This window comes from Myxine glutinosa, chromosome 6 (genome assembly GCF_964187855.1).
Source record: "Myxine glutinosa chromosome 6, kmMyxGlut1.1, whole genome shotgun sequence".
In the NCBI taxonomy this organism is placed as follows: Eukaryota; Metazoa; Chordata; class Myxini; order Myxiniformes; family Myxinidae; genus Myxine; species Myxine glutinosa.
Window position 1 is genome coordinate 132,620,653 of NC_136266.1, and position 25,000 is coordinate 132,645,652.

The 25,000-nt window shown below is 44.2% G+C and overlaps 1 protein-coding gene across 2 annotated transcripts in view; it reads right to left on the reverse strand.

Annotated features, from left to right (window-relative positions):
• The window catches only part of LOC137430317 (dolichyl-diphosphooligosaccharide--protein glycosyltransferase subunit STT3B), a 90,980-nt gene that overhangs the window by 8,581 nt on the left and 57,399 nt on the right, over window positions 1–25,000 (reverse strand). For both annotated transcript variants that reach the window (XM_068121099.2, XM_068121100.2), the window contains 5 exons: window positions 16,954–17,100; window positions 11,783–11,977; window positions 11,389–11,639; window positions 8,314–8,492; window positions 5,293–5,464 (listed from right to left, as the gene is read on the reverse strand). In XM_068121099.2, the coding sequence (XP_067977200.2) occupies window positions 5,293–5,464; window positions 8,314–8,492; window positions 11,389–11,639; window positions 11,783–11,977; window positions 16,954–17,100 (944 nt within the window). The remainder of the gene's footprint in view (window positions 1–5,292; window positions 5,465–8,313; window positions 8,493–11,388; window positions 11,640–11,782; window positions 11,978–16,953; window positions 17,101–25,000) is intronic.

Below are 25,000 nucleotides of genomic sequence, written 5' to 3' on the forward strand. Positions count from 1 at the left end.
TTTATCATACAATCAATCACAATTAAAAAGCGAACTTCATTCATTTACCGGTGCAACTTTTTTTTTTTGTATACAAGATCGAGGCTCGTGTAAGAGCTAACATTAATCACATAAAAACAAACAGACACATAAAACATATGATAAAGGGAGCGGCAGACGAGATTGGGAGAGAGAGGGAAGCAAACAAGTACAACCGTAGAGAACAGGGACATCGGGAGATCTGCAGGAGGGAGAGGGCTTGGGGGAGGAGGCATGGCAAGGGCGGAGGAGGGGGGGTGGGATAGGTATAAAACACATGGACACTGCTAGGACTTCCAGGAAAGAAGTTGGTATTTCAAAAAGGTGGATCTGGGGTGAATTAACGGGGGTTGAAAGGATCTAGGTTTTGGATGGGGGGGGGGGGGGGGGGGGGGAAGAGAGATGAGAGATGGTGGTAAACAGCTGTTTTAAAGACCTGGAGGTAGGAGAGGGATTGAAGAGAGTGAGGGAGTTTGTTCCAGAGGCGAGAGAAAAGAGAAATTAAAGAGTGAAGGTGAGCAGAGAGTCCTGATTTTGGCAGTTTAACCATAAGAGGGTTGCTGGCAGATCTTGTGCGGCCTGTAGGAATCTTTGGAGGACAGAGCACAGAGAGAGCTGGGGGAGCAAGGCCGGAGAGGAGTCTGTAGAAGACAGAAAGACCACCAACCTTCCTGCAGTGAGTGAGTGAAAGGCCCTCAGAGTTAGCTTCATCGCGGGAGATTCCAATGATTCTGAATGCTTTGGTTTCAACAGCGTGAAGCCGAGCTAGGTGTGAAGCAGGAGCACCAGCCCAGAGGGGAGAGCAGTATTCCATTGAGCTGTGGATGAAAGCCTTGTCGGTGGTGAGGAGCTTAGGTGTGCCAAGGAAGGACTTCGCATGCCTGAGGATGCCCAGTTGGCACCTGACTTTGGAGGCCAGCTTGGAAATGTGGTTTTCCCAGGAAAGATCATGGCAGATAGTGAGACCCAAAAACATGAGTGACAGAACTTCTTCGAGAGGATTGTTGAGAAAGTATATGGGAGGATTGTCCAGACGGTCTTTTCGGAGAGACAAAGTGAGAGTGTGAGATTTGTCAGGATTGAAAGACATGTTCCACTTGTTTGACCAGTCTGATTTTTTTTTCCAGGTCTGCAGAGTGCGGAGGCTGCAGACTGACAATCTGAGGGATGAGGTATGGAGCGGCAGAGAGTGGAGTCATCAGAAAAGAGATAGAGAGGATTTTCCAGAGAGTCAGAGAGATCATTGATGAAGACCAGAAAAAGCACATGTCCCAGAACACTGCCTTGGGGAACTCCAGCCTGAATAGCCTGACTGAACTTCACAACTGGGAACCCTCAGCCATGCCTCTATTATCTCAAAAGGAAAAGTCAATTTGAGACAGCAGGCTTCCACTTTTCACGAGTGGCCAACCGTGTCTGCATCAGCTCCACAGCTAAGTCCTCAGAGTAGCTGAGGGATACACAAGTAATCCATTCTGGTGACATGTCCTACACAAAAAGATCAGCGTTTACAAGAGTTGGTTCAACGTCATAGATTTTGTGCAATGAAGCACTTTGTCAATACTTGAATAAGTGACGTAATCAATCTGGAGGATGGTGGGCATATGTTACTGACGTCATCAACGCAGGGCGGCAGTGTTCCTCATGTACATTCCCCGGTTGAGCAATAAGAGATTGACCAACACCACGACGACTTTGATCCTACAAACTGGGTGTAATGTCATCGGATCTCCACAATTGTTGCAAAGGAAGCTCACAAATAACAAAGAACAATCAGAGATTGCCGACCCTCGCCAGGTCGTGTTTTTAGTGGTTTTTAAGGCTTTTGTGTTAAAAATATGGCGGCTGAACCACTTGACCAATGAAGTCAACATTTTTTTTCTCCACCAATTTATCCATAGATATACAAGAAATTTCATCCTGATCAGATGATGTTTTGTACTTTTCGAATCATGATGTCATATTGGAGGCACCTATGACATCATCATTAACATATTTTATTCCCCATGGAGAGTTCTTTACAACGAACCATGTCTCCATTTTTTCTGTGCAGCGCTTTCTGCGTTTTCCAAGATGGCGCCCGTACCACGTGACCTATAACGTCATGATTAACATTTTTTTTAAATTATACAGGAGGTGCACCTATGGTGGACATTTCCTGTCAATCGGACGAAAGGTTGCAGAGAAAATCATATTTATTCTGTGCGGACAAACAGACAAACAAACAAACGGACTCAAATGCAATACCCATTCCTCTGGCGAGGGTAATAATAATGACGAATCGATAAAGCAGTCCATTCCCATTGATCAATGGAGAAGGGTAGACTGGATTACTGCCAAATATCCACTGTTACTTTCATATCACAGACAAGTCAGTGGCCCCTGTCCACATTCTGGTCCTGCATGCTCTGCCCTTTCCATCCTTGTGCTCCTCACCCCACTGCCCTGCCCTACATTTTTGTGGGCCACACAATCTGTGAGTAAACCACTTCTGGTGAAACTCCAAAAATCCAGGCTCTGCTCACCTCTACTTGTTTGTTTCTCTTTCTCTCCCTTGTGGCACCAACTTCCTCAGTCTATACAATCCCGTTCTTCCCTCCAGGACTTCAAGATTACCGTCCATTACCTCAGGTCATCCTCCATCCATACTTAAGACCTTTTATACCCTCATTAACCCTTCCAATGCCTACCCCTTCCTTTCCAGGTTATTGTGTTTTCTCCCCTCTCCCTCGCTCTCTTTTTTATTGTTTGTTCCATGGGAATTATCAGAGAAATGGGAATTCTGCGTGTATGGGAATTATCTTCGGAAAACGTATATTATTACTCTTTTTAAAATCGGACAATCTTGATGAGGTCACTGTCCCAGAAGTATATGTGAAAACCCTCAGTTGCATCTGCGAAAGCTACTTCAAAGTATTAATGCAGAAGGCAAGAACATTTTTACCTGCGACATGTCACAGGTCTACAAGAGCTTCACATTACTATTGTTGTTGCTGTTGTTGTTGTTATTGGGATTCTTGTTGGGGGTCGATTTTTGAAATGTGCACCCATTGGTCGGACAGCTGCCGGTCCACACCCACATGTCGCTTGACTCCACCCACCATAGTGCCAACACAAAATTATATAGCCGCCATCTTGTTTCCTAGTGGGCCTAATTAGCAGAGGCCTCTGCCGATTATACACTGTTCAACATTGTTGCGTCAGATTTCCATTGACTTTGTTTGCGTCGAGCATTACAATATTAGTAAGGTTTATTCAAGCCTGTACACGCCTCCTTTCAAAAAAATAGCTTCGTAATTTTTGAAAGACGCCACATACGCGTTAAATACGTGTTTCCCAATGGGTCGGTTCACAGATTTTTTTAAAGCCAATTCAGTCACACTTAATGGAAAGGTCCCATACGTCGAATGACCACGTGCAGGGTTCAATGAAAAAAAGGTTTATTACCACAGAGAGAGCGAGAGGGCTGAAACTTGGTAACTGAATATACCTCAGACGTTCTTGAGCTCTGAGCCTAGATCTACTGTCATCTATATACCCCACATAGGATAATAACATGACCTTTCCTGCCGCTCCTCGACAGAACGGGTGTACTAGCTGCCTGAAACCAGACGCATCTGTCCTTCAGACTCGTAATTGATATTGAACCAAACCCTGAAGACCCTCGGAGATGAATTGCATAATACATTCAACATCAAGGACGAGGGAGTTGCGTGGACAGAGGAGGTGAAAAATATATATTATTGTCAAAAATAGACGTAGGTTTTGACCACAGTGCGGTCACATTCTTGTTGAAAGTACAATAAGCAAGAATGCTTCCTTGTTTAACTATATTCATCACATGAATGTTCTCAGGTAGTTCTCAATCGACAGATACTCGGGGTTGCACACCTTTGTAGAGGCTGCAGCTGTGTTTGACACCATAACCAACAAACAATATTTAGATTAAAGGTCTCTGACCCAAGGAACACCAGATTTTGTTCCCACAAAATATATGAAACAGTTAAATCAGAGAGAGGTTGAGGAATTTCATGAAATATCGCACAAGGCCATTATGGCAAAGGCAAAAGCCATTTGCTCTGTCATGTTTGTGCTTCCTCCACACTCCATAGCTCACCTACCAAAAGTAGTTCTTATTATATAGCTATGCCAAAGTAGGAAAGTTTGTCAGATGCCAATGCCCAATGGCCTATATTTTCCAAAGGACACCATGGGATATATCGCGTCCATAATCTAAGTGCAGAAAGAAGCTGGTTTTGTGGGGCCATCCAAAGAATGGTGTGCTCGAGATGCAGCGCCCCCTGCTGGCAATGCATTAAAACAGTTGCTTTCAGCAAAGTCCAACCCAATGATGGATCAAACCTAGAACAGACAGCTCAATACGGCAAACTTACAATTTTAAGACTATAATATCAGCAGTTAAACTAGAAAGACACTCGGTAGAGGGGAATACCTCCACCAGGCTGAACAGTATCCCACTGATAGGCCGGATCTGGATTCAGACCTGAACCAAAATCTAATTGGCTTGTTTTTGTCACCTAACCAACTCGTCCACCAAGTTTAGCCATAACTCGTCCATAACGTTTTAAAAATATCATGTTAGATATTGCTTTTCGCCCCATCACTCAATGGTGAAGAATCACTTATAAATTAAATAATTCTCGTATCTGAATCCATATTCAGATCTTCACCCAAATCGAATCGATTTGTCCTTGTCACACACACAACCGGTCCATCAAGTTTCGTCCAAATCTGTCCGCAACTTTTTGAGATCTCCTGCTATGACTCGTTTTTGGCCCGATCTCCCATTGGTGAAGAATCACTTTAAAAATTATAGTAGCCGGATCCGAATCCGGATCTTCACCAAAATCAAATCATTTCGTCCTTGTCACATACGCTACGTCTCTGCCAAATTTCGTCCGAATCTGTCCACAACTTTTTGAGATATCTTTTTCACAGACAGACAAACACATAGACAAACAGGGGTGAAAACATAACCTCCATCCACCTTAGGTGGTGGAGGTAATGATAGCAAATGGCTCTGTATAATGTTGTGCAAGATAATATTACATGGAGTTTTGCATGCAAATCCGTAAACAACCGACTATGCTGGATCTAGTGTGGGCTCGGGTCCACCACGTTGGTGATGACAAACAAGAGAAGTTTTAAAAGCATATTGGGGAGAGATTGCCCATATATTAGCATTAAAGCAGGTGGAGAAAATGGTTTTACACTTCCTTTAGCATCAGATTCTAGAGCACAGTGGAGTCTCACCAATGCAATGTGGGTGTTGTTCCAAGTATTATTGTCCACCACAGTGGTGCGTCCCGACATGCCGGCGATCTGATAGCCATAATCCCACCAAGCCATGATGCGTGCATCCTCGGCAGTGTTGTGTCGCAGCCACTCAAATGCTTCTCGAAAGTCATCCATGACAACTCGAGTCCTGCCGTGGGATTCAGACAACACAGTAACTTTCACGGGTAGGATTATAAACCTTGTCATACAGGCCGGAATCGCTCAAACAATTATACGAGGTTTGTGACAATATTTATGCATATTATTATTATTACTTGCAGAAAGGTCCATAAAATGGCGGGCGACCTTTCTGTATATTCGCACCATTGAGACTTGGAAAATCTGGCTAAAATGGAAATTACATACAAAAACCTTCATTTATTATACACATTGCTCATCCCTTTATTTGGGTTGTGTATACGTCAAAGACTGCTGCTGTGATCGCTCCCGAAACTAATAAAAATATCCCGGGTTACATGCATGAAGCAAAAACATGTCTATTGCTTATATGCATGTATAATACATCGTGGTTAGATATAGCTCGGTTAATTACTGAAGGTGGAGGGAGGTTATGTTCTCACGCCTGTCTGTCTTTGAGCAGGATATCTCAAAAAGTTGTAGACGGATTAGGACAAAATATGGTGCACAGGTTGGGTGTGTGACGAGGACAAATTGATTAAATTTTGGTGAAGATCTGGATCTGGTTCCAGATACAGTGGTGGCCAAAATTATTGGCACCCTTGCACTTTTTTCAAATAATGCACCATTTCTTCCAGAAAATTGTTGAAATTAAAAAATCTTTTAGTATCCACATATGTGTTTCTTTGGTTTGCAGTGGAACCAAACAAAAAAACCTGAAGAAAATTACTAAATGTTAGCTTATTCCACACAAAAATCCTAAAATCGCCTGGACAATATTATCGGCACCTTTTAGAAGTTGTTCGAAATAATTAGATTTCAAGCAGGTGATTCTCCTTCACTTTGGAAGTGAACTCACCTATGGTGAGTTGCAAGTGCCTGAAATATTTTTAAAATCACTCATTCAACGAGTTTGAATAGAGAAAAGGAGTTATTCTGCTGTTTTGTGTCACTGTGTGTTCCGCAATGAGCATGGAGAAAAGAAAGAAAACCAGAGAATTGTCTGAGAAGGTCAGGCACAAGATTGTCGCCAAGCATGCACAATCTCAAGGCTACAAGTCCATCTCCAGAGACCTTTATGTTCCTGTATCCACTGTACGCAATGTTATCAGGAAGTTTAAGGCCCATGGCGTTGTAGCCAGCCTCCCTGGACAAGGCCACCCCCCTGTAATCTCTCCCTTACGTTTTTGCACTACCTTTAAATTGCATTTACCACAGCCGGCCATGAAAGCCACCGTTAAATGACAACAGCCACGCTGGCAAGAAGCCAAGCTAAGCCGGCCCTATGAACATGTTGGGTAGGCCATGCCCCGAGGGGCATGAATGGGCCGGTAGGAAGTGGGCGGCCGAAATAGGAGGGACGTTGTGATTGGATCTTAAGAGGAAGAAGAAGAGCGTCTCTCTCTCTCTATCTCTCTCTCTATCTATCTATCTCGCTGGTTTTGCTCGGGGAAGAAAGGCGCCATCTTGCAATTCGTGCGCTGGTCATGTTGGACCAAGGAGCTCTGGACTGCGTTAGCAGTGTTTCACGACTGTTGGGCTTGTGGTGGGCTCAAGGCCATGCTGTTCGCTACAAGCACGAGAAGGGGGAATCTAAAAGGAGGCCGTCTTGACTGTTTGCTTCACGCCTTGGCGTTTGACGTGTGGCGGTAGCGCCATTTTGGGGCGCTCCGGCGCAGGAGGCTTTGAACATGGACCATCACCACCTGTCTCTCTCAAAAAGACCCTTTCGAGACAGCAGAGTGCCAGCCGGCTAAAGGAAACATATTTTATTTTATATTCCCCTGTGTGTTCGTAATTGTGTCAGTGTGAGGAGACGTCTCAATTAGGAAATTAATTTACCTCAGTTTTGTATTTCGACATTTTCATTCCTTCATTTTTTTTTCGATTAAAATCATTGTTGTTGAACTTTATTGGTTGTTTTTGCATGTTTTGTGGGTTCGGGAATATACCCGTGTTTTATTTGAGTGTTTAAAAAACTGTTTCGGCTATCAGTCACCGGTCATCTTAATCGACGGTGACACAACAATATTAACGGTGAAATAAAGAATTGTGGAGAAAAATACTTTTGTCAATTTCAACTTATTTTAAGAGAACATTGTGATTTATTTTTTTTAAAGTGCAAGGGTGCCAATATTTTTGGCCATGACTGCACGAGAATCTTTTTTTTAAAGCGATTCTTCACCATTGAGTGATAGGGCCAAAACGATATATAGCAGGATATCTCTAAAAGTTATAGACAGATTTGGACAAAACTTGTTGGACAGGTTGTGTGTGCGACAAGACGGCATCGATTCGTTTTTGGTGAAGATCTGAATGTGGATTCTGATACAAGAATTATTTAACTTTTAAGTGATTCTTCACCATTGAGAGATTGGGCTAAAAGTGATACATAACATGATATTTAAAAAAGTTATGGACGAGTTGTGACTAAACTTGGTGGATGAGTTGGTTAGGTGACAAGAACAAGCTGATTAGATGTTGGTTCAGGTCCGAATGCAGCTCCAGCCTATCAGTGGGATACAACCGTAAGCTACTCAGCCTGGTGGTGATATGCGCTCTACCGAGTGCTGTTCTAGTTCCAATTGCACTGGGCCATGAGCGGACACCACAGTCCTGAGGCCTATATCCCTTCATAAAATGATAGATGTACGATTTTTTCCAGGTTACAATTGTGGGTGGAGTCAAGCCAGTTGTCCAACCAATGGGGTGAAAGCAGTCCGTCCACACATAAATACCCACATACGCCAAAGCCCCATTATAGTATTCTTCTTTGCAAAAAATTAGCAAGTGATCCATAATATACATGATGCTTTGGTAATTAAAACCATCGAATGTTTGCAGCACATATGGTCTCACCCATCCTGCTGGATCCTCTCAACGATAACACCAGGGCTGCTGTAGGCCTTGTTTGCCATGTACGTACAATGGGACACAAATATTGCAATGATCATAATAAATGCAGTTAGCATGATGATCCGTGCAGTCGGGCCAGAGCTCTCCAACACATCATCATCCTGTCGCCTGTTGCGCATTTCCTACACACGTACAGCGAGGATGTCATTACAAATGATGATTGGCAAGAACTTGGGAATGACAAAAATAATGAGAAGCGGAAACAATAAGGAAAACAAATAAACAAACAAAAGAATGATGAAAGGGTAAACATCAGATAATTCTAGGTACTAGTGAGGTACCCATGCTATGCACGGGTGGGAGGCCAGAAGCAAAAAGACAATGCAGAAACGGCGAATGCTAAAGCATGAAACCAATAAATTCCACATTACTGTAGCACCTTCAGTCGCACGTCAGACATGAACAGCAAGTTCGTGAAGGCCTTCCATGAAAAACATACCCGTTCGCAAACAAACAGGTACGTTCACGTATAGAAACATCGATCGAGGGACCGTGGCGAATATGCATATGGCAATCCGCGAATTCACGTTTAGAAAGTAGAAACCATCATGGCATTCCGTCATTCACTTGACCTCGATATCTCTTTTTTCATTCCAAACAGCATAACTCCAATCACAAATATACATTAATACAATAAACTTTTAACAACATTCGTGACATAAACAAATATTTAAATCCTGATGTGAAGTTCCGTATGGGTGGGTGAACACAATTACGAATTCAAAATCGTAATTGTATTCACTCAATTCCAATCATCAATTGATACTTTAACAAAACGATTAACGTTTAACGTTTAAACATTACGATTGAATGACGGCTGTATTGGGATATTATCAAACCCGCTCATGGCCATAATCTGTCCACTTCCGCATTCGCGGCAGGTTCATCATTCTCATCAAAATCTAAAAAGTATTTGTAGAATTTCAATAAAAGCCACATCACTGTTCATAATCGGTAAATATTATTCCATCGTGTTTGGAAAAACTGGAAAATTGGAAAAAAATTGGAAAAACAATATAGCCTATTTTACTCCAAGGGGTCCCAGGAATACCCACCCAAAATATCGTTGTGATTGGTTCAGCCGTTTTTGCGGTACCTTCGAACGGACAGACGGACATTTGGTGAATTATAGTAAGATTATGAGAAAGAAAAAGAACCGTGACCAAAATTGATCTCATAATTCCATTATTAACTAGAAAGAGCAATCAGAGATTGTCGACCCTCGCCAGGACATGTTTTCAGTGGTTATTAAGGCTTTTGTGTTAAAACAAATAGGGCGGCCAAACCACGTGACCTATGACGTCATCATATGTTTTCTCCACCAATTTATGCCGACATGACGCTCAAGAAATTTCATCTTCATCGGATGAAGTTTTGTACTTGTGGAATTATGACGTCATAATGGAGGCACCTATGACATCATTAACATATTTTATTCCCCATGGAGAATTCTTTACAATGAGCCATTTCTCAATTTTTTCTATTCAGCGCTTTCGGATATATAGAGGTGCAAATCTTTTCGGTTTTTCCAAGATGGCGCCCATACTACGTGACCTATGGCGTCATATTTATCATTAAAAAATTATACAGGTGGAGGTACACCTATGGTGAAAATTTCCTGTCAATCGGACCAACGGTTGTAGACAAAATCATATTTAATCTGCGCGGACAGACAGACAGACAAACAAACGGACTCAAATGCAATACCCTCTTCTCTGGCGAGGGTAAAGATAATACTACTAATAATACAGTACATTTGGAAAAAGAAAAAAAGAGGCAGAATTGCTTTGCAATACATGTTCACTACCAAGTGTCAGTTCAATATCAGTAAACACCCCTTTATTTGTGCGGTGTATAATGCTACGTTTGGTGCCAAAAATAAAAAACAACCACATGTACATACATGAAGCAAAAACATGCGTACTGCTTCCATGCATATGTAATAAATCGTGGTTATATACCTGTGATCATTGCAATTGCACTGGGGCATGGACTAACACCCAGGCCTAAGGCCTGCCGTTCTGTGCTGCTTCATAGAATGGCGGCGCATGATTTTAATTGGGGTGGAGTCAGGCCAGCTGTCGAGCCAATGAGTGTAAATAAATGTGGTGGAGTCAGGGCAGCTGAAAACTGACTTATGTATAATAGGTGATATTTTCAAAGTTCAAAAAGGGCATAACTCCATAAAAAATTTGGGAAACATCCCAAAACTCAAACTTTTTCTGAAACATCATAATAAAGCCATGTACCAAGTTGCAACATTGCTGGGAGCACAGCTGTGCTGCTGATGCAGTGCCCCATTTCCAGTAAGCTGACACTCATTTTGCCGACCTCAGAAGGAAGTTGTGTCAACCCACCTGGTATTATTTAATGGTACGACAGGGGCTCATACTCAAGACCCTAATATGTTAAGCCAGCCACCTTAACCGTTAGGCCAACACCAGGCTTAATATAACTGATGACCAAGGGAGTAGTGCCACTTCCCCACACACCTCAAACCCTAACACCCGTTTCTGACCCCACCCACCCTCAAACACTGACAACTTCCCCTGACACTGTCCAACTCACGTCATGCCATCCCTTCACACTCCACCTGCCTCGCATCCTGCTGTGGCGCCTCTACCGGCATTCCATCTGCCTCAAGTCCGGTCTGCCGCACCTCCACCTCACCCCCACAACCACTGCACCTGCCTCGCTTCATGAAGTGATACCCCCACCGGCACCCACCCTGCCTCATTTATTTATGCCCGCCTACCTCCCTCCTTACCACATATCTTGCCACCCCCACCACATATCTTTCCATCCCCACCCCAACCCTGACTGGCCGCATCCTCACCCAGCCTCATGCCACCCCCTCCCCTACCCAGCATCTTGCTGGCACCATCATCCCAAATCCTGACCCAATCCTCCCCGCCCCCCTCCTCACAGCTCTGCATCCTGCTACCACCTACACATCCTGCCAAACCTCCTCCCACCCACATCCTGCCAATGTTCATTTTGAGTGGGATCAGATAATACCTCTCTGATGCTCCTCCGATCCTGCTGCAACACATTGAGGGTGCTGCTGCCATTGGTACCATTGGTTGCACTCTCCTCTCCCAAGCTGGAATCCGTAATGTCTTCCATTGGATGACTTTCATCGGAAAACACCTCGTCCAAGAACCGGGAGAGACTGATGGCGGCGAGGATGCACATCGGGGGCGCCAGTGTCACCATGAGACGCACCATAGCGTGAGCCAGCCAGGCCGCAGTTACACCATACAGCACCACTGTCACACAGCGCAGGTGCCAAGATTCATTGTGAGGCCTACAATGAGCAAAGGTCCAAAGGACAATATCAGGGCACATTACGATGGTATGGAAAAAAAAGTCAATTCACCCCAACTCCTGTATATTTTTCATATAGACTTACGAAAGATGCGTGCATCATCCACTTGATTACAGCAAAACCAAACACCGACAGGAGCAATGGCCAACATGATGTGCAGATCCAGGAAGAAGGTCACGATGTTTGAAGGTTGATGTTCCGACACGGATGCCACAACCGCTGACCTCCAAGATGGGGCCCACAACGCACGGAGGCGCTCACTCCAAGGAGCGATTACACCTACAAAGACAACGACAGCTCCAAGTTGTGTAAGGCCAATTGCTATGCATTACTCCGAGTTCCATATCGATGTTGACAATTCAGGTGGTAGAGAAAAATGAAAATTCCTAGTTAGTAAGACACAATGTCGGAGTTTAAAAGGTCGAGATACTTAGGTAACCTCTGGAGGGAACCCCCACCCCCTCTTCATCCCCCAAAAGAAAAACCATGGAAAGAGAGAGTGAGAGAGAGAGAATACTTAACATCAATTTATTATTTGCATGGACTATCTTGGCTCATGGAAGGAAACATACTCACAATCAGGCAGTGAAACCACAGTTGGACACAAAGCAAGGGAATGAACGAAGAGGAAAATAGAGGGAGATAGAGAGAGAGGGGGGAGAGGAAGGGAAGAAACAGGAGCATACAAGTAAGAGGGTTGGGTTAGGTCGGATTAATGGGGATAGAAAAGTTATTGGGTAGGAATATGGGGTAACACGAGATGGTGATGCACCACTTGCTTAAAATCTGGGAGGGAAGAGTGCAATTGAAGATTATGGAAGGCAGAGTCACAAACAGGAGAAAAGAACAACAAAAGGGTGTAAGTTGACAGAAAGCCTGGATTTGGTGGGTTTAAGGAGACAGTATTACTGGGCAAACTGCACGTCCTGGAGAAGCCGAGCAAGATTGTACATCTGAGAGAACAGAGGGAGCTAGATCAGAGAACAACAAGCGTTATGCCTAGGTCCCCCGTCGGGGAAGTGATGTGAGTTGACAAAGTGGAAGACGCAGAAAACATGCTATGATATGATATTTCGCTCACAAGGTTCAGACATACATGGAGGCGGCCATCTTGGATTTTGACGTGGCGACCAAATTTTCAATAGCGTTCTCCCTTACGCGTAGATACACCCACACACCAGATTAGAAGTTGGTACTTCGCTTATTTTTCAAGATATTTCGTTCACAAGGTTCAGACATACATGGCGGCGGCCAGCTTGGATTTTAACGTGGCGACCCAATTTTCAATAGCATTCTTCCTTATGTGTAGATACACCCACACACCAGATTAGAAGTAAGTAGTTCGTTTATTTTTCAAGATATTTCGCTCACAAGGTTCAGACATATATATGGTGGCGGCCATCTTTGATTTTGACGTGGCGACCCAATTTTCAATAGGTTTCTTCATTATGCCTAGGTACACCCACACACCAGATTAGAAGTTGGTACTTTGCTTATTTTTCAATATATTTCGTTCACAAGGTTCAGACATGTATATGGTGGAGGCCATCTTGGATCTTGACGTGGCGACGCAATTTTCAATAGCGGTCTTCCTTATGCCTAGATACACCCACACACCAGATTAGAAGTTGGTACTTCGCTTATTTTTCAAGATATTCCGCTCACAAGGTTCAGACATACATGGCGGTGGCCATCTTGGATTTTTACGTGGCGACCCAATTTTCAATAGAGTTCTTTCTTATGCCTAGATACACCCACACACAAGATTAGAAGTTGTTACTTCACTTATTTTTCAAGATATTTTGCTCACAAGGTTCAGACATATATATGGTGGCGGCCATCTTGGATTTTGACGTGGCGACCCAATTTTCAATAGCGTTCTTCCTTGTGCCTAGATACACCCACACACCAAATTAGAAGTTGGTACTTCGCTTATTTTTCAAGATATTCCGCTCACAAGGTTCAGACATACATGGCATCAGACATACATGGCGGCGGCCATCTTGGATTTTGACGTGGGTTGCACCCACACACCAAATTCGAATGCGGTCCTTCGCTTACACACGCATGCATGCAAGCACGCACGGACGGACGGACACACGGGAAAACCATAGTCCCCCTTTCGCTCCGCGGTGCGACGGGGGACAATAAAGCCGAATGGATGCTTGATGGCGCCCCCCCCCCCCCCCCGCGGTCTTTTTCCATTCCAATACATATATATATATACGGTGTCCATAAAGCCCTTGTGCAACTTTGAACTTTTCTAACTTTTAATTTAAATATACAACACAACACAACATGCATTTTAAGGCCATTTTCCCTGCTAGAGCGGGGGTTAGCCGAAACCTAGATAGAAAGTTAGATAGAAAAAGTTAGTTAGAAGGTTAGATAGAAACAAAAAGTTAGTTAGAAGGTTATATAGAAACAAAAAGTTAGTTAGAAGGTTAGATAGAAACAAAAAGTTAGTTAGAAGGTTAGATAGAAACAAAAAGTTAGTTCGAAGGTTAGATAGAAACAAAAGTTAGTTAGAAGGTTAGATAGAAACAAAAAGTTAGTTAGAAGGTTAGATAGAAACAAAAAGTTAGTTAGAAGGTTAGATAGAAACAAAAAGTTAGTTAGAAGGTTAGATAGAAACAAAAAGTTAGTTAGAAGGTTAGATAGAAACAAAAAGTTAGTTAGAAGGTCAGATAGAAACAAAAAGTTAGTTAGAAGGTTAGATAGAAACAAAAAGTTAGTTAGAAGGTTAGATAGAAACAAAAAGTTAGTTAGAAGGTTAGATAGAAACAAAAAGTTAGTTAGAAGGTTAGATAGAAACAAAAAGTTAGTTAGAAGGTTAGATAGAAACAAAAAGTTAGTTAGAAGGTTAGATAGAAACAAAAAGTTAGTTAGAAGGTTAGATAGAAGCAAAAAGTTAGTTCGAAGGTTAGATAGAAACAAAAAGTTAGTTAGAAGGTTAGATAGAAACAAAAAGTTAGTTAGAAGGTTAGATAGAAACAAAAAGTTAGTTAGAAGGTTAGATAGAAACAAAAAGTTAGTTAGAAGGTTAGATAGAAACAAAAAGTTAGTTAGAAGGTTAGATAGAAACAAAAAGTTAGTTAGAAGGTTAGATAGAAACAAAAAGTTAGTTAGAAGGTTAGATAGAAACAAAAAGTTAGTTAGAAGGTTAGATAGAAACAAAAAGTTAGTTAGAAGGTTAGATAGAAACAAAAAGTTAGTTAGAAGGTTAGATAGAAACAAAAGGTTAGTTAGAAGGTTAGATAGAAACAAAAAGTTAGTTAGAAGGTTAGATAGAAACAAAAAGTTAGTTAGAAGGTTAGATAGAAACAAAAAGTTTGTAAGAAGGTTAGATAGAAACAAAAAGTTAGTTCGAAGGTTAGATAGAAACAAAAAGTTAGTTCGAAGGTTAGATAGAGACAAAGAGTTAGTTAGAAGGTTAGATAGAAACAAAAAGTTAGTTAGAAGGTTAGATAGAAACAAAAAGTTAGTTAGAAGGTTAGATAGAAACAAAAAGTTAGTTCGAAGGTTAGATAGAAACAAAAAGTTAGTTCGAAGGTTAGATAGAGACAAAGAGTTAGTTAGAAGGTTAGATAGAAACAAAAAGTTAGTTAGAAGGTTAGATAGAAACAAAAAGTTAGTTAGAAGGTTAGATAGAAACAAAAAGTTAGTTAGAAGGTTAGATAGAAACAAAAAGTTAGTTAGAAGGTTAGATAGAAACAAAAAGTTAGTTAGAAGGTTAGATAGAAACAAAAAGTTAGTTAGAAGGTTAGATAGAAACAAAAGGTTAGTTAGAAGGTTAGATAGAAACAAAAAGTTAGTTAGAAGGTTAGATAGAAACAAAAAGTTAGTTAGAAGGTTAGATAGAAACAAAAAGTTTGTAAGAAGGTTAGATAGAAACAAAAAGTTAGTTCGAAGGTTAGATAGAAACAAAAAGTTAGTTCGAAGGTTAGATAGAGACAAAGAGTTAGTTAGAAGGTTAGATAGAAACAAAAAGTTAGTTAGAAGGTTAGATAGAAACAAAAAGTTAGTTAGAAGGTTAGATAGAAACAAAAAGTTAGTTCGAAGGTTAGATAGAAACAAAAAGTTAGTTCGAAGGTTAGATAGAGACAAAGAGTTAGTTAGAAGGTTAGATAGAAACAAAAAGTTAGTTCGAAGGTTAGATAGAAACAAAAAGTTAGTTCGAAGGTTAGATAGAAACAAAAAGTTTGTAAGAAGGTTAGATAGAAACAAAAAGTTAGTTCGAAGGTTAGATAGAAACAAAAAGTTAGTTCGAAGGTTAGATAGAGACAAAGAGTTAGTTAGAAGGTTAGATAGAAACAGTTCGTTTGAGAAGTGAATTTTTTTCACTTGTGATTTGAGACGAGACAAGTGAATTTTTTTTTTTTTTTTTTTGTATACTGAATCGAGGCTCGTGAAAGAGCTAAAATGGGTAGATGTGGACCAAATGCTTGGCCACCTCATTCGCCTGACTTGTCAAAATTGGACTACTTATTGTGTGGTGATATAAAAGTGTTATTTACTCATCAAAACCACATTCTCTTGGATGAACTTGGGGCTACAATCACAAATGCAATTCATTAAATTTCTCAGCAACAACTGGATAATTTTTTCAAAGATGAACAATGCATGACGAAAGATGGCGGTTATGTTGAAGCTGGAACATGCTAAACTGGCAAATACTGAAAATCATTACACAATGGGGTTTCTCAACTAAAAATAAACAATGAAGATTGGTGGAATATGAATTTTAATTATCCAAACTACAATGAGCATATCTTGATGGACAATGACCCATATAAGATTCTTCATTCCGTAAAAAATTAATTTCATTTGCTAATCAGATGTATGTATAATTCATGACTTCAGTTGCTGTATGTAAAAAAAACCCAAACAATCCACAAAAGTTGTTCTTGCGACTACCAAAACAAAATGTCACCAATTCAGGTCTAACCAATCGGAGATGTTTTTGGTGTTACATGAAGCGGACACGCGTCTGTTATACACAAAAGCTGTCAAGGAAAACTTGGTATACAATGGACGTTTTACCAACAAATGAAATCCTGCAATTATGGTTTGTCACAATTGTTTTGGCTGTTCATTGGTGGAAATCTTTCACCGGACACAGCAAGCTCGAGCAGTGTAAAAATAGGACCTATGGAATCACAGTTGAATGCAATTAGACAGCAAGATAAGTGGAGCTTAGAATTCAAAAACAAGGTGATAGGCCAACTTCGTTCATTATCTCTGAACATAATTACCGGCTTGAACGAAAACGAGCATCAGAACGAACATCGCCATTCCCAGCGCACCGAGAACAGCCAGGAACACAAACTGGGGCTCCCTGATCAACAGTTGTCTGCGTACGTGATGCAGACATGTCGCTACTTGCACCAGCACGAAGATGCCTACAGAAAACAAAGGCAAACATGACCGTTTGAACATTTTTCATAAATGCAATCATGCAGGACAAAACACGTTTGCAGGTTAGCATCATAAATGAACATAAAATGGCTCATTTACAACAAGGCCTTATTATGCAGTCCATTGATCATATGACCAAACGTTGAGCATGGCAAGAGGAAAGCTATAAATGCACACCATTTTATATCCAAATTACAGTCTAGGTGTCCACACCATTACTCACAAGGCAGTGGGAAATACAGTAACTTGTATATTTTTTACTGTATTGTATTATGTACTGTATTGGATTTTACAGTACTGTATTGTATTATGCATACTGAAGATGTTAGGGTCAGATGTTGTTGCATCATTCACCTGAGCAATATTGTAAATTTATCATTTTTTGCAATGAAGCATTATATATCAATTGTCATACGTTTTCCCAAAAAAAAATTTGGATGGAAAACTTCTGATAACAATAAGATCAAAAATATTTTTTCTTAATCTTAAAATAACCAATATATTCTGGTTTTGTATTTTTAAATCATTTTCTGTAATATGTAGAATTTGTTTTTCACTTGGAAATTGTGGGTTACGATGTGTAAATAAAAGTGGAAAAAGGCTGATTTAATGCAATTTAATTTCAAGCTATAAGGCAACAAAAGGTGACATTTTTGAAAGGGGGTGTAGACTTTCTTTCCACAGGCATTGTTTAATTTTCAAACTTTTAGACAAAACTTTGAATTTGCTTACTTCTTTGCATTTAGGGGCATTGTTACCAAAATTGCACAAATGAGTTATCGCCGGCACCCTGGCCAAACTCAAAATCCATGACCTCTTCCTTCAGGCGGACATCAGGCCGAGCTATCAGGTTCGTGAAAGACTTGGCACAACCCCACAAGAAGGTAGGGAATAATTGGATCCATTAAAGAAAAGAAAAAGAAGAGTAGAACAACGAAATTGTGTGTGCCAGGACTTTTGAAGACAGTGATATTATATATATATATATATATATATATATATATATATATATATATATATATATATATATATATATATATATATATATATATATATATACATATACATACATATATACATACATATATATACATACATACATATACATACATACATACATACATATACATACATACATATACATACATACATATACATATATATATATATATATATATATATATATATATACACAGTCACGTGAAAAAGGATGGAAAGTTTTGACTTTTTCAACATATTTCAACATACAGCTATTTGATGTTTATTTCAACAATATTGAGAGATAAAGGTGATATTGTAGTGCGATGCTACGCGCACGACTTGCGTACCAAGAAGGGAAGCGGACAACGCAGGTAATAAGAAAGAGTCTTTATTGGAAGAGCTCCACTGTAGCACTGAGGAGCTCGGGGCTGCGAGCCCCGTGTATATCCCGAGGCCACGCCTACCCCTCGGGCGTGGCCAACGCCCAATTGGTGCGCGGAATGATGCCATCACGCCAGTGAGCTTTCGTGTCCGCCACACGCGCCCCCCCAGAATTCCCGCGCACCTGGAGGGCCAGTTTGCGGGGCAAACGGATGACCCGGCCGAAGCGCCCTCTGGCGACTGGCGGCGTCCGGGGTGCAGGGATGCCAGCTGGGATGCCTCCGGCTGCACCCGGGATGGGTGCAGGACCGGGGGGCGGCGTGCCGGCGGGCCTGGGCAGTGCCGGGGGTCCGCCCGCAGGGGGGCCGAGCCACCGGCGGTGGGTGGTCCACGTCGATGTGGGCCGGCTTGAGGCGATCCACTGAGACGCGGTCGGGAGTACCGCCGATGTCCAAGGTGAAATGTTTCACCCCGGTCTCCAGCACGCGGAAAGGCCCGTCGTACGGGGGCCACAGTGGTGTCCGGTGGGCGTCGTGCCGGACGAAGACGTACTCCGCGGTGCGAAGCTCCGGGGCGACGTGCGTAGGCGGGTGCCCGTGGTGCGCCGTCGGCACCGGGGCGAACCTCCGGGCTGTCTCCTGCAGCGCGGAGCGCTCCTGCGCCGCGGACCATGGTGCCGTGGGGTCGGGGAGGAAGTCGCCCGGCATCCGCAGCGGTTGTCCGAAGACCAACTCCGCCACGGATGCGCGCAGGTCGTCCTTGGGCGCCGTCCGGAGGCCCAGCAGGACCCAGGGGAGCCTGTCGACCCAGCCGCCGTCGTGGAGGGTGGCCCGGAGCGCGGCCTTCAACGAGCGGTGGAACCGCTCGCACAGGCCGTTGGCCTGGGGGTGGTAGGCCGTGGTTCGGTGCAGCTGGACCCCGAGCCCCCGCGCGACCGCCCCCCAGAGCTACGAGGTGAACTGGGGGCCGTGGTCGGACGAGATGTCCGAGGGGGCGCCGAACCGGGCGACCCAGGTGGCGATGAACGCCTGCGCGACGTCCGCCGCCGTCGTCGTCGCCGCCAGAGGCACGGCCTCCGGCCACCGGGTGGTACGGTCCACCATTGTGAGGACATGGGTGAAACCCCGCGAGGGGGGCAGAGGTCCCACCAGGTCCACGTGAACGTGGTCGAACCTACGTTCCGGCACCGTCAACGGGGCCAATGGGGCCTGGGTGTGTCGGTGCACCTTCGCGCGCTGGCACGCGAGGCACGTCCTGGTCCAGCCGCGGACAGCCTTCCGGAGGCCATGCCAGACAAACTTGTCGGCGACCAACCTCTGGGAGGCCTTCGTGCCCGGGTGGGACAGGCCGTGGATGGCGTCAAAAACCTGGCGCTGCCAGCACGCGGGCACGATGGGGCGAGGCCGCCCGAGGGAGACGTCGCACAAGAGGGCCGTGCCCGCGCCGTTGAACGGCACCTCGGTGACGCTGAGGCCCGTGACGGAGGTCCGCAAGGCCTGGACGCCGGGGTCGGCGGCCTGGTCCGCCGCCATCCGGGCATAGTTGATGCCAAGGTGGACTGCGTGGGCGACGGACCGGGAAAGGCAATCCGCCACCGGGTTGTCCTTCCCCGCGACGTGCCGGATGTCCGTCGTATATTCAGACACGGCCGAGAGGTGACGCTGCTGGCGGGCCGACCACGGCTTGGCGACCTTGCCCATCGCGAAGACCAGTGGCTTGTGGTCGACGAAGGCCGTGAACGCACGGCCCTCGAGCAGATGGCGGAAGTGCCTGACCGCCAGATGAAGCCCGAGCAACTCGCGGTCGAAGGTACTATAACGGCGTTCGGACGGGCGAAACTGCCGGCTGAAGAACGCCAGCGGTTGCCAGGCACCACGCACCCATTGCTCGTGCACCGCACCCACCGCGTAGTGGGCGGTCACGCCAGTGAAAGAGTGAAAGAGCGAGTATATATATATATATATATATATATATATATATATATATATATATATATATATATACAGACTTGGCATTTAATATGGAATATTTCTTTTTTCTTGACTTGGGTTTACTTTCTTAACTCAGTATATCAATCTGGTGAGTTTCTTTTACACTTTTGTGATTTATTTGTTAAAAGAACCATGTCACTGATTGTCTGTCGCAGCAAGAAGTCAACAGGATTATATCACAGGTGGCGTGGCAAAATGTACGGAGAGGTGCATTTGATGATTGGCTTCACAGTCGGGTATACAAGGGTTGTTGCGTTCTGTATTAGTGGAAAACAACTGCTGCACATCTCCAAAATTTATTGCCGCTTCCTCTGGAGATGGTCCGTCAACTCGACAATGCTGTTTGTCATGGAGTGGTGGCTTTACGAAATTACGGCATGAAACAGCGTGCTATTGCTCGGCAGTACGGCATCACTCAAGGTCAGGTGTCAAAGATCCTGAAACGAAATGCTCAGAGGGGTGTCCCTACTCCAATACCGAGGCCAGGACATCCCCGCAGAACCACAAGGAGGGATGATCGCCAGCTGCACCGGTTAGTCCGCAATGGCCGTACCAAGTCAGCTAATCGGCTTAGGGCTGAGTGGCAGCAACTGACAAATGTGCCTGTATCCAGAAGGCTAGTCAACCAACGACTGGTTCAAGCAGGCTATCGTGCCAGGCGTCCCCTGAGAAAGCCACGCCTGACCAGACAACACCGCCAGCGCCGATTGCAGTGGGCCAGAGAGCACCGTCAATGTCAGCCAGGACACTGGAATCACGTGATCTTCAGTGACGAGTCTAGATTTCTGGTCTATCGTCAAGATGGGCGCGTCCGAGTGCGCAGACAAGTGCATGAAGCCTACAACAAAGATTGTATCGTGCCAAGAGTCCAAGCTGGAGGTGGTGGGGTGACCGTTTGGGCTGCTTTTCATGCAAGGGGCAAAACTGACCTGGTTGTTCTGAATGGAAACCTGAACCAGTTCAAGTACAGGGCCATTCTGGAAGAAACATTGCTTCCATTTGCTCGTGCAGCCTTTCGAGGAAACTTTGTCTTCCAAGATGACAATGCACGGCCTCATTGTGCTCGCATGATCCAACACTTTCTTGCTGACCGTGGTGTAGAGCATATGGAGTGGCCTGCCATGTCCCCGGATATGAATCCGATAGAGAACTTGTGGGCAGAATTAACACGTCAAATCGACCACTTGGACCAGCAGCCGACCTCTGTGCGTGAATTGCAGCAGGGTATTGTCACTGCATGGCAAGCGATTCCTGTCCAAACCTTGGCAAATCTCCTGAACAGCATGCCTCAACGTGTACGTGCTCTCCTGAATGCTCGTGGGGGTTACACGAAATACTGAACTGTAATTTTACTGTCCGTAATCCCAGTCGTAATTTAACTTTTGTTTTTGTTGAAAAAAAAATTGGCTAATGTGCAAAATAAAGAGATACTTCTGGAAAACGTACAGAAGTTTAACACAGTACTGTCCGTGAATTGAGTTTGATATCAGTTTACATCACTTTCAAGGATCAATTTATTTGTTTCGAAATGTCAAATGTGGTTTTTGTTTCTTTTCAAGGTCACATTAACAAAATCTAGAATAATTTCAACATAATTCCAATGAACTTTTGGTTCAAAGTCATCTTGAAAAGTAAGTTCACCCCCACAAAAAAAAAAATTCCACATTAAATGCCAAGTCTGTATATATTGATAGGGTTTTGAGATTTGTATATATAATATCATTAAAGGTTAAAGGTTTGCCCCCCCATAGTTAGTACACAAGCAACACGTAGGCCCACTTCGAGTATTAGTTGTGTCATAGTATGTGTAAGAGTAGGCCATTTCCCTTGTAATATCTGCGTTGTGTAAAGAAATGAGCTTAGGTCCCTTTCATCTTTGTGCCACCCCCCAATTCCATCATGGGCATAATCGATCTCGCGCCCCATTTGGCATTCCTCAAGTTTGTTACGCTTTGGCTTCCCGCAATTAGTTGCACTTTGGCTGCCAGCAGCATTCGCTGCCTTTGGTTTGCTCGAAACTAGTCAAGTGACACGAGGTAGGCCTGGAAAGACGGAGGAGCGCGGGGTCGGGGTGTGGCAGAGTCGAGGAGCACGTCAGAGGCGGTGACGGTAAGGGCTCCCAGCCAACCAGGGCTCAGAGGGCATGGCGTGATGAAGAACGTCTGGTGAGTTCCAGAGGGTTCCACGGGCGTGGCAATAAAACCCTTTGCACGAGGCCCCCACCTCAGAAGAGTTGAGATGAGAAGGGATGCGCGGTGTTGAATAGAGTTATGAGAAGGGATTCGCGGTGTTCAATTGAGTTATGAGAAGGGAGAGGCAGGCGCTCGAGTCGAGGACTGATGAGAACTGTATGAGGAGGACTCGTTGGGTGAAAGAATTGCGCTGTGTAAGAGGACTTGTTGGAGAGGATTTGCACGAGGACTTCGGGAATTCCAGAGCGCATTGTGACCGTATATTGAACCATTACATATGCAGCCAAGCGAGTGATTAACCGCCACAGCCAGCCCTACCATTCGCCCTGTAATAATCCCGTGCGCGCCAACGCCACGCGGAGAGCTCCTGGCTGCTGTATTCATCTTCTTCGCGGTGCGAGTTGGGGACCGGAGGGAGAGCTGCCCGGACGCCATCCCTGGACCATCAACCTGTTCGTCTGCAACCCCGTGTGAGTGTGTCTGAGTGTGAACGGGCCGGTTTGTCCGGGGGATAAGTATAAGACTGTTTAAGGCTGCACTGTGTCTTCTTCTGCTGAACCATTGTACATTGTGTAAATAAATTCTGTTCTTCCTTTCTTCCAAATTCGACTGTTTCTGTGATTTCCATCATTGGGTAAGCGTGGCACGATTAAGAACCGCTTGGATCAGGTGTAGTCATTGATAACGGCTCGGGTCACGGGTTCGCTACCGCTCGGCATATCCACTAACACCCGTGATTTGGGCGGGGCTTATTTCCTCGTTTCTGGGCAGCGCGAGTAATTAGGTATTAGTGATTAGTCCTACGACCCAACTTCGCGCTGTCCGGGAAGGACGTCATAGGTCCCGGGTCCCGTCGGCTAGTCAAAGACAAGGGGACTAATCCCCCCTTAGTAAGGGGAAAAGGCCGGCGCTGAGATCCGCAACAATATATATATATATATATATATATATATATATATATATATATATATATACATACTGTGCTCACCTATTATTCCAACCAGGTTGTCAAACTAAATATACATTGTATTATACAGTGCGTATCAAAAAAAGGTAATCCGAATTCAAGGGGTTAATATGCAAAGGTTATTTCGTTTGACAATTGACAATTTACAATTTGACAAGCCCTGGTGTTGGGCTAGCGGCTAGGGTGCCGGCTTAGGATCCTAGGATCCTGGGATCCTGGGATCCTGGGATCCTGGGTTTGAATCCTGGTCAATCACTGAATTAACGCCAGGGGGGTTGACTCAGCCTGTCATCCTTCTGAGGTCGGCTAATTGAGTACCAGTTCACTGGTAATTCCCTGTTTGTCGTTAGAGGCGGCAAAAAGGGTTGGCGTCAGGAAGGGCATCCGGCCGTAAAACATTGCTTCAAAAAGGGGACCAAAAAACAACAACAACCATGGTTCCCGAAAAAGGCCAACCCCCGCCTTGCGGGGAAAAATGGCCTCTAAAGGTGGTTATTTGTTTTTATAATTTACATGTGGCTTACCAATTATGAGGAGATCCTTCGCTTTCCATTGATGCCTTTCATGCATCATTGCTGTCACACATGACCGAATACATGTTCATTGAAAATGACAAGTTCAAATCGCATTTTTACAAGTTTGGCTAATCGGTGCAAGACAGTTTTAAATGGACGCATTACTTGTCGACTGCCAAGTTGATTATGTAAAATTGTTAAGCTGGTCTGGTAATCGTCGGTTGCGTCATTCTTTGTTTAAGATGGGTATTTAAGATGGGCCTCCAGTGTATGGGTTCAGAGACAGTCTGAGTCATTGAAAAGATGGTTCAACTTACGACTGAACAGCGGACCTTCGTGGTTACAACCTTTCACCAAACTGGAAGTTTGCAGCAAACTCGTGAGGCGCTCAGGGAACGTTTCCCAGAACGGGAGCCTCCAGCAGCCAAACCCATCTCGGCGAATGCTAGAAAATACCAAGAGCATGGCACTCACCTCAACCGCAACAAGGAGAATTCTGGTTGGAGGCGCACTGGGCGATCGGAAATGAACATTGCAGCAGTAAGGCCGCAAGTTTTGGAGCATCCTTGGGATACCAGCGCAAGACGAAATGGGACGGGATTGCCTTCGGCAACATTCAACCAAATCACAAGACTGGACCTCCACCTCAACCGCAACAAGGAGAATTCTGGTAGGAGGCGCACTGGGCGATCGGAAATGAACATTGCAGCAGTAAGGCAGCAAGTTCAGGAGCATCCTAGGGATACCAGCGCAAGACGAAATGGGACGAGATTGCCTTCGGCAACATTCAACCGAATCACAAAACTGGACCACCATCCAACATCCATATCAGATTCACATCCGGCATCAACTTATGC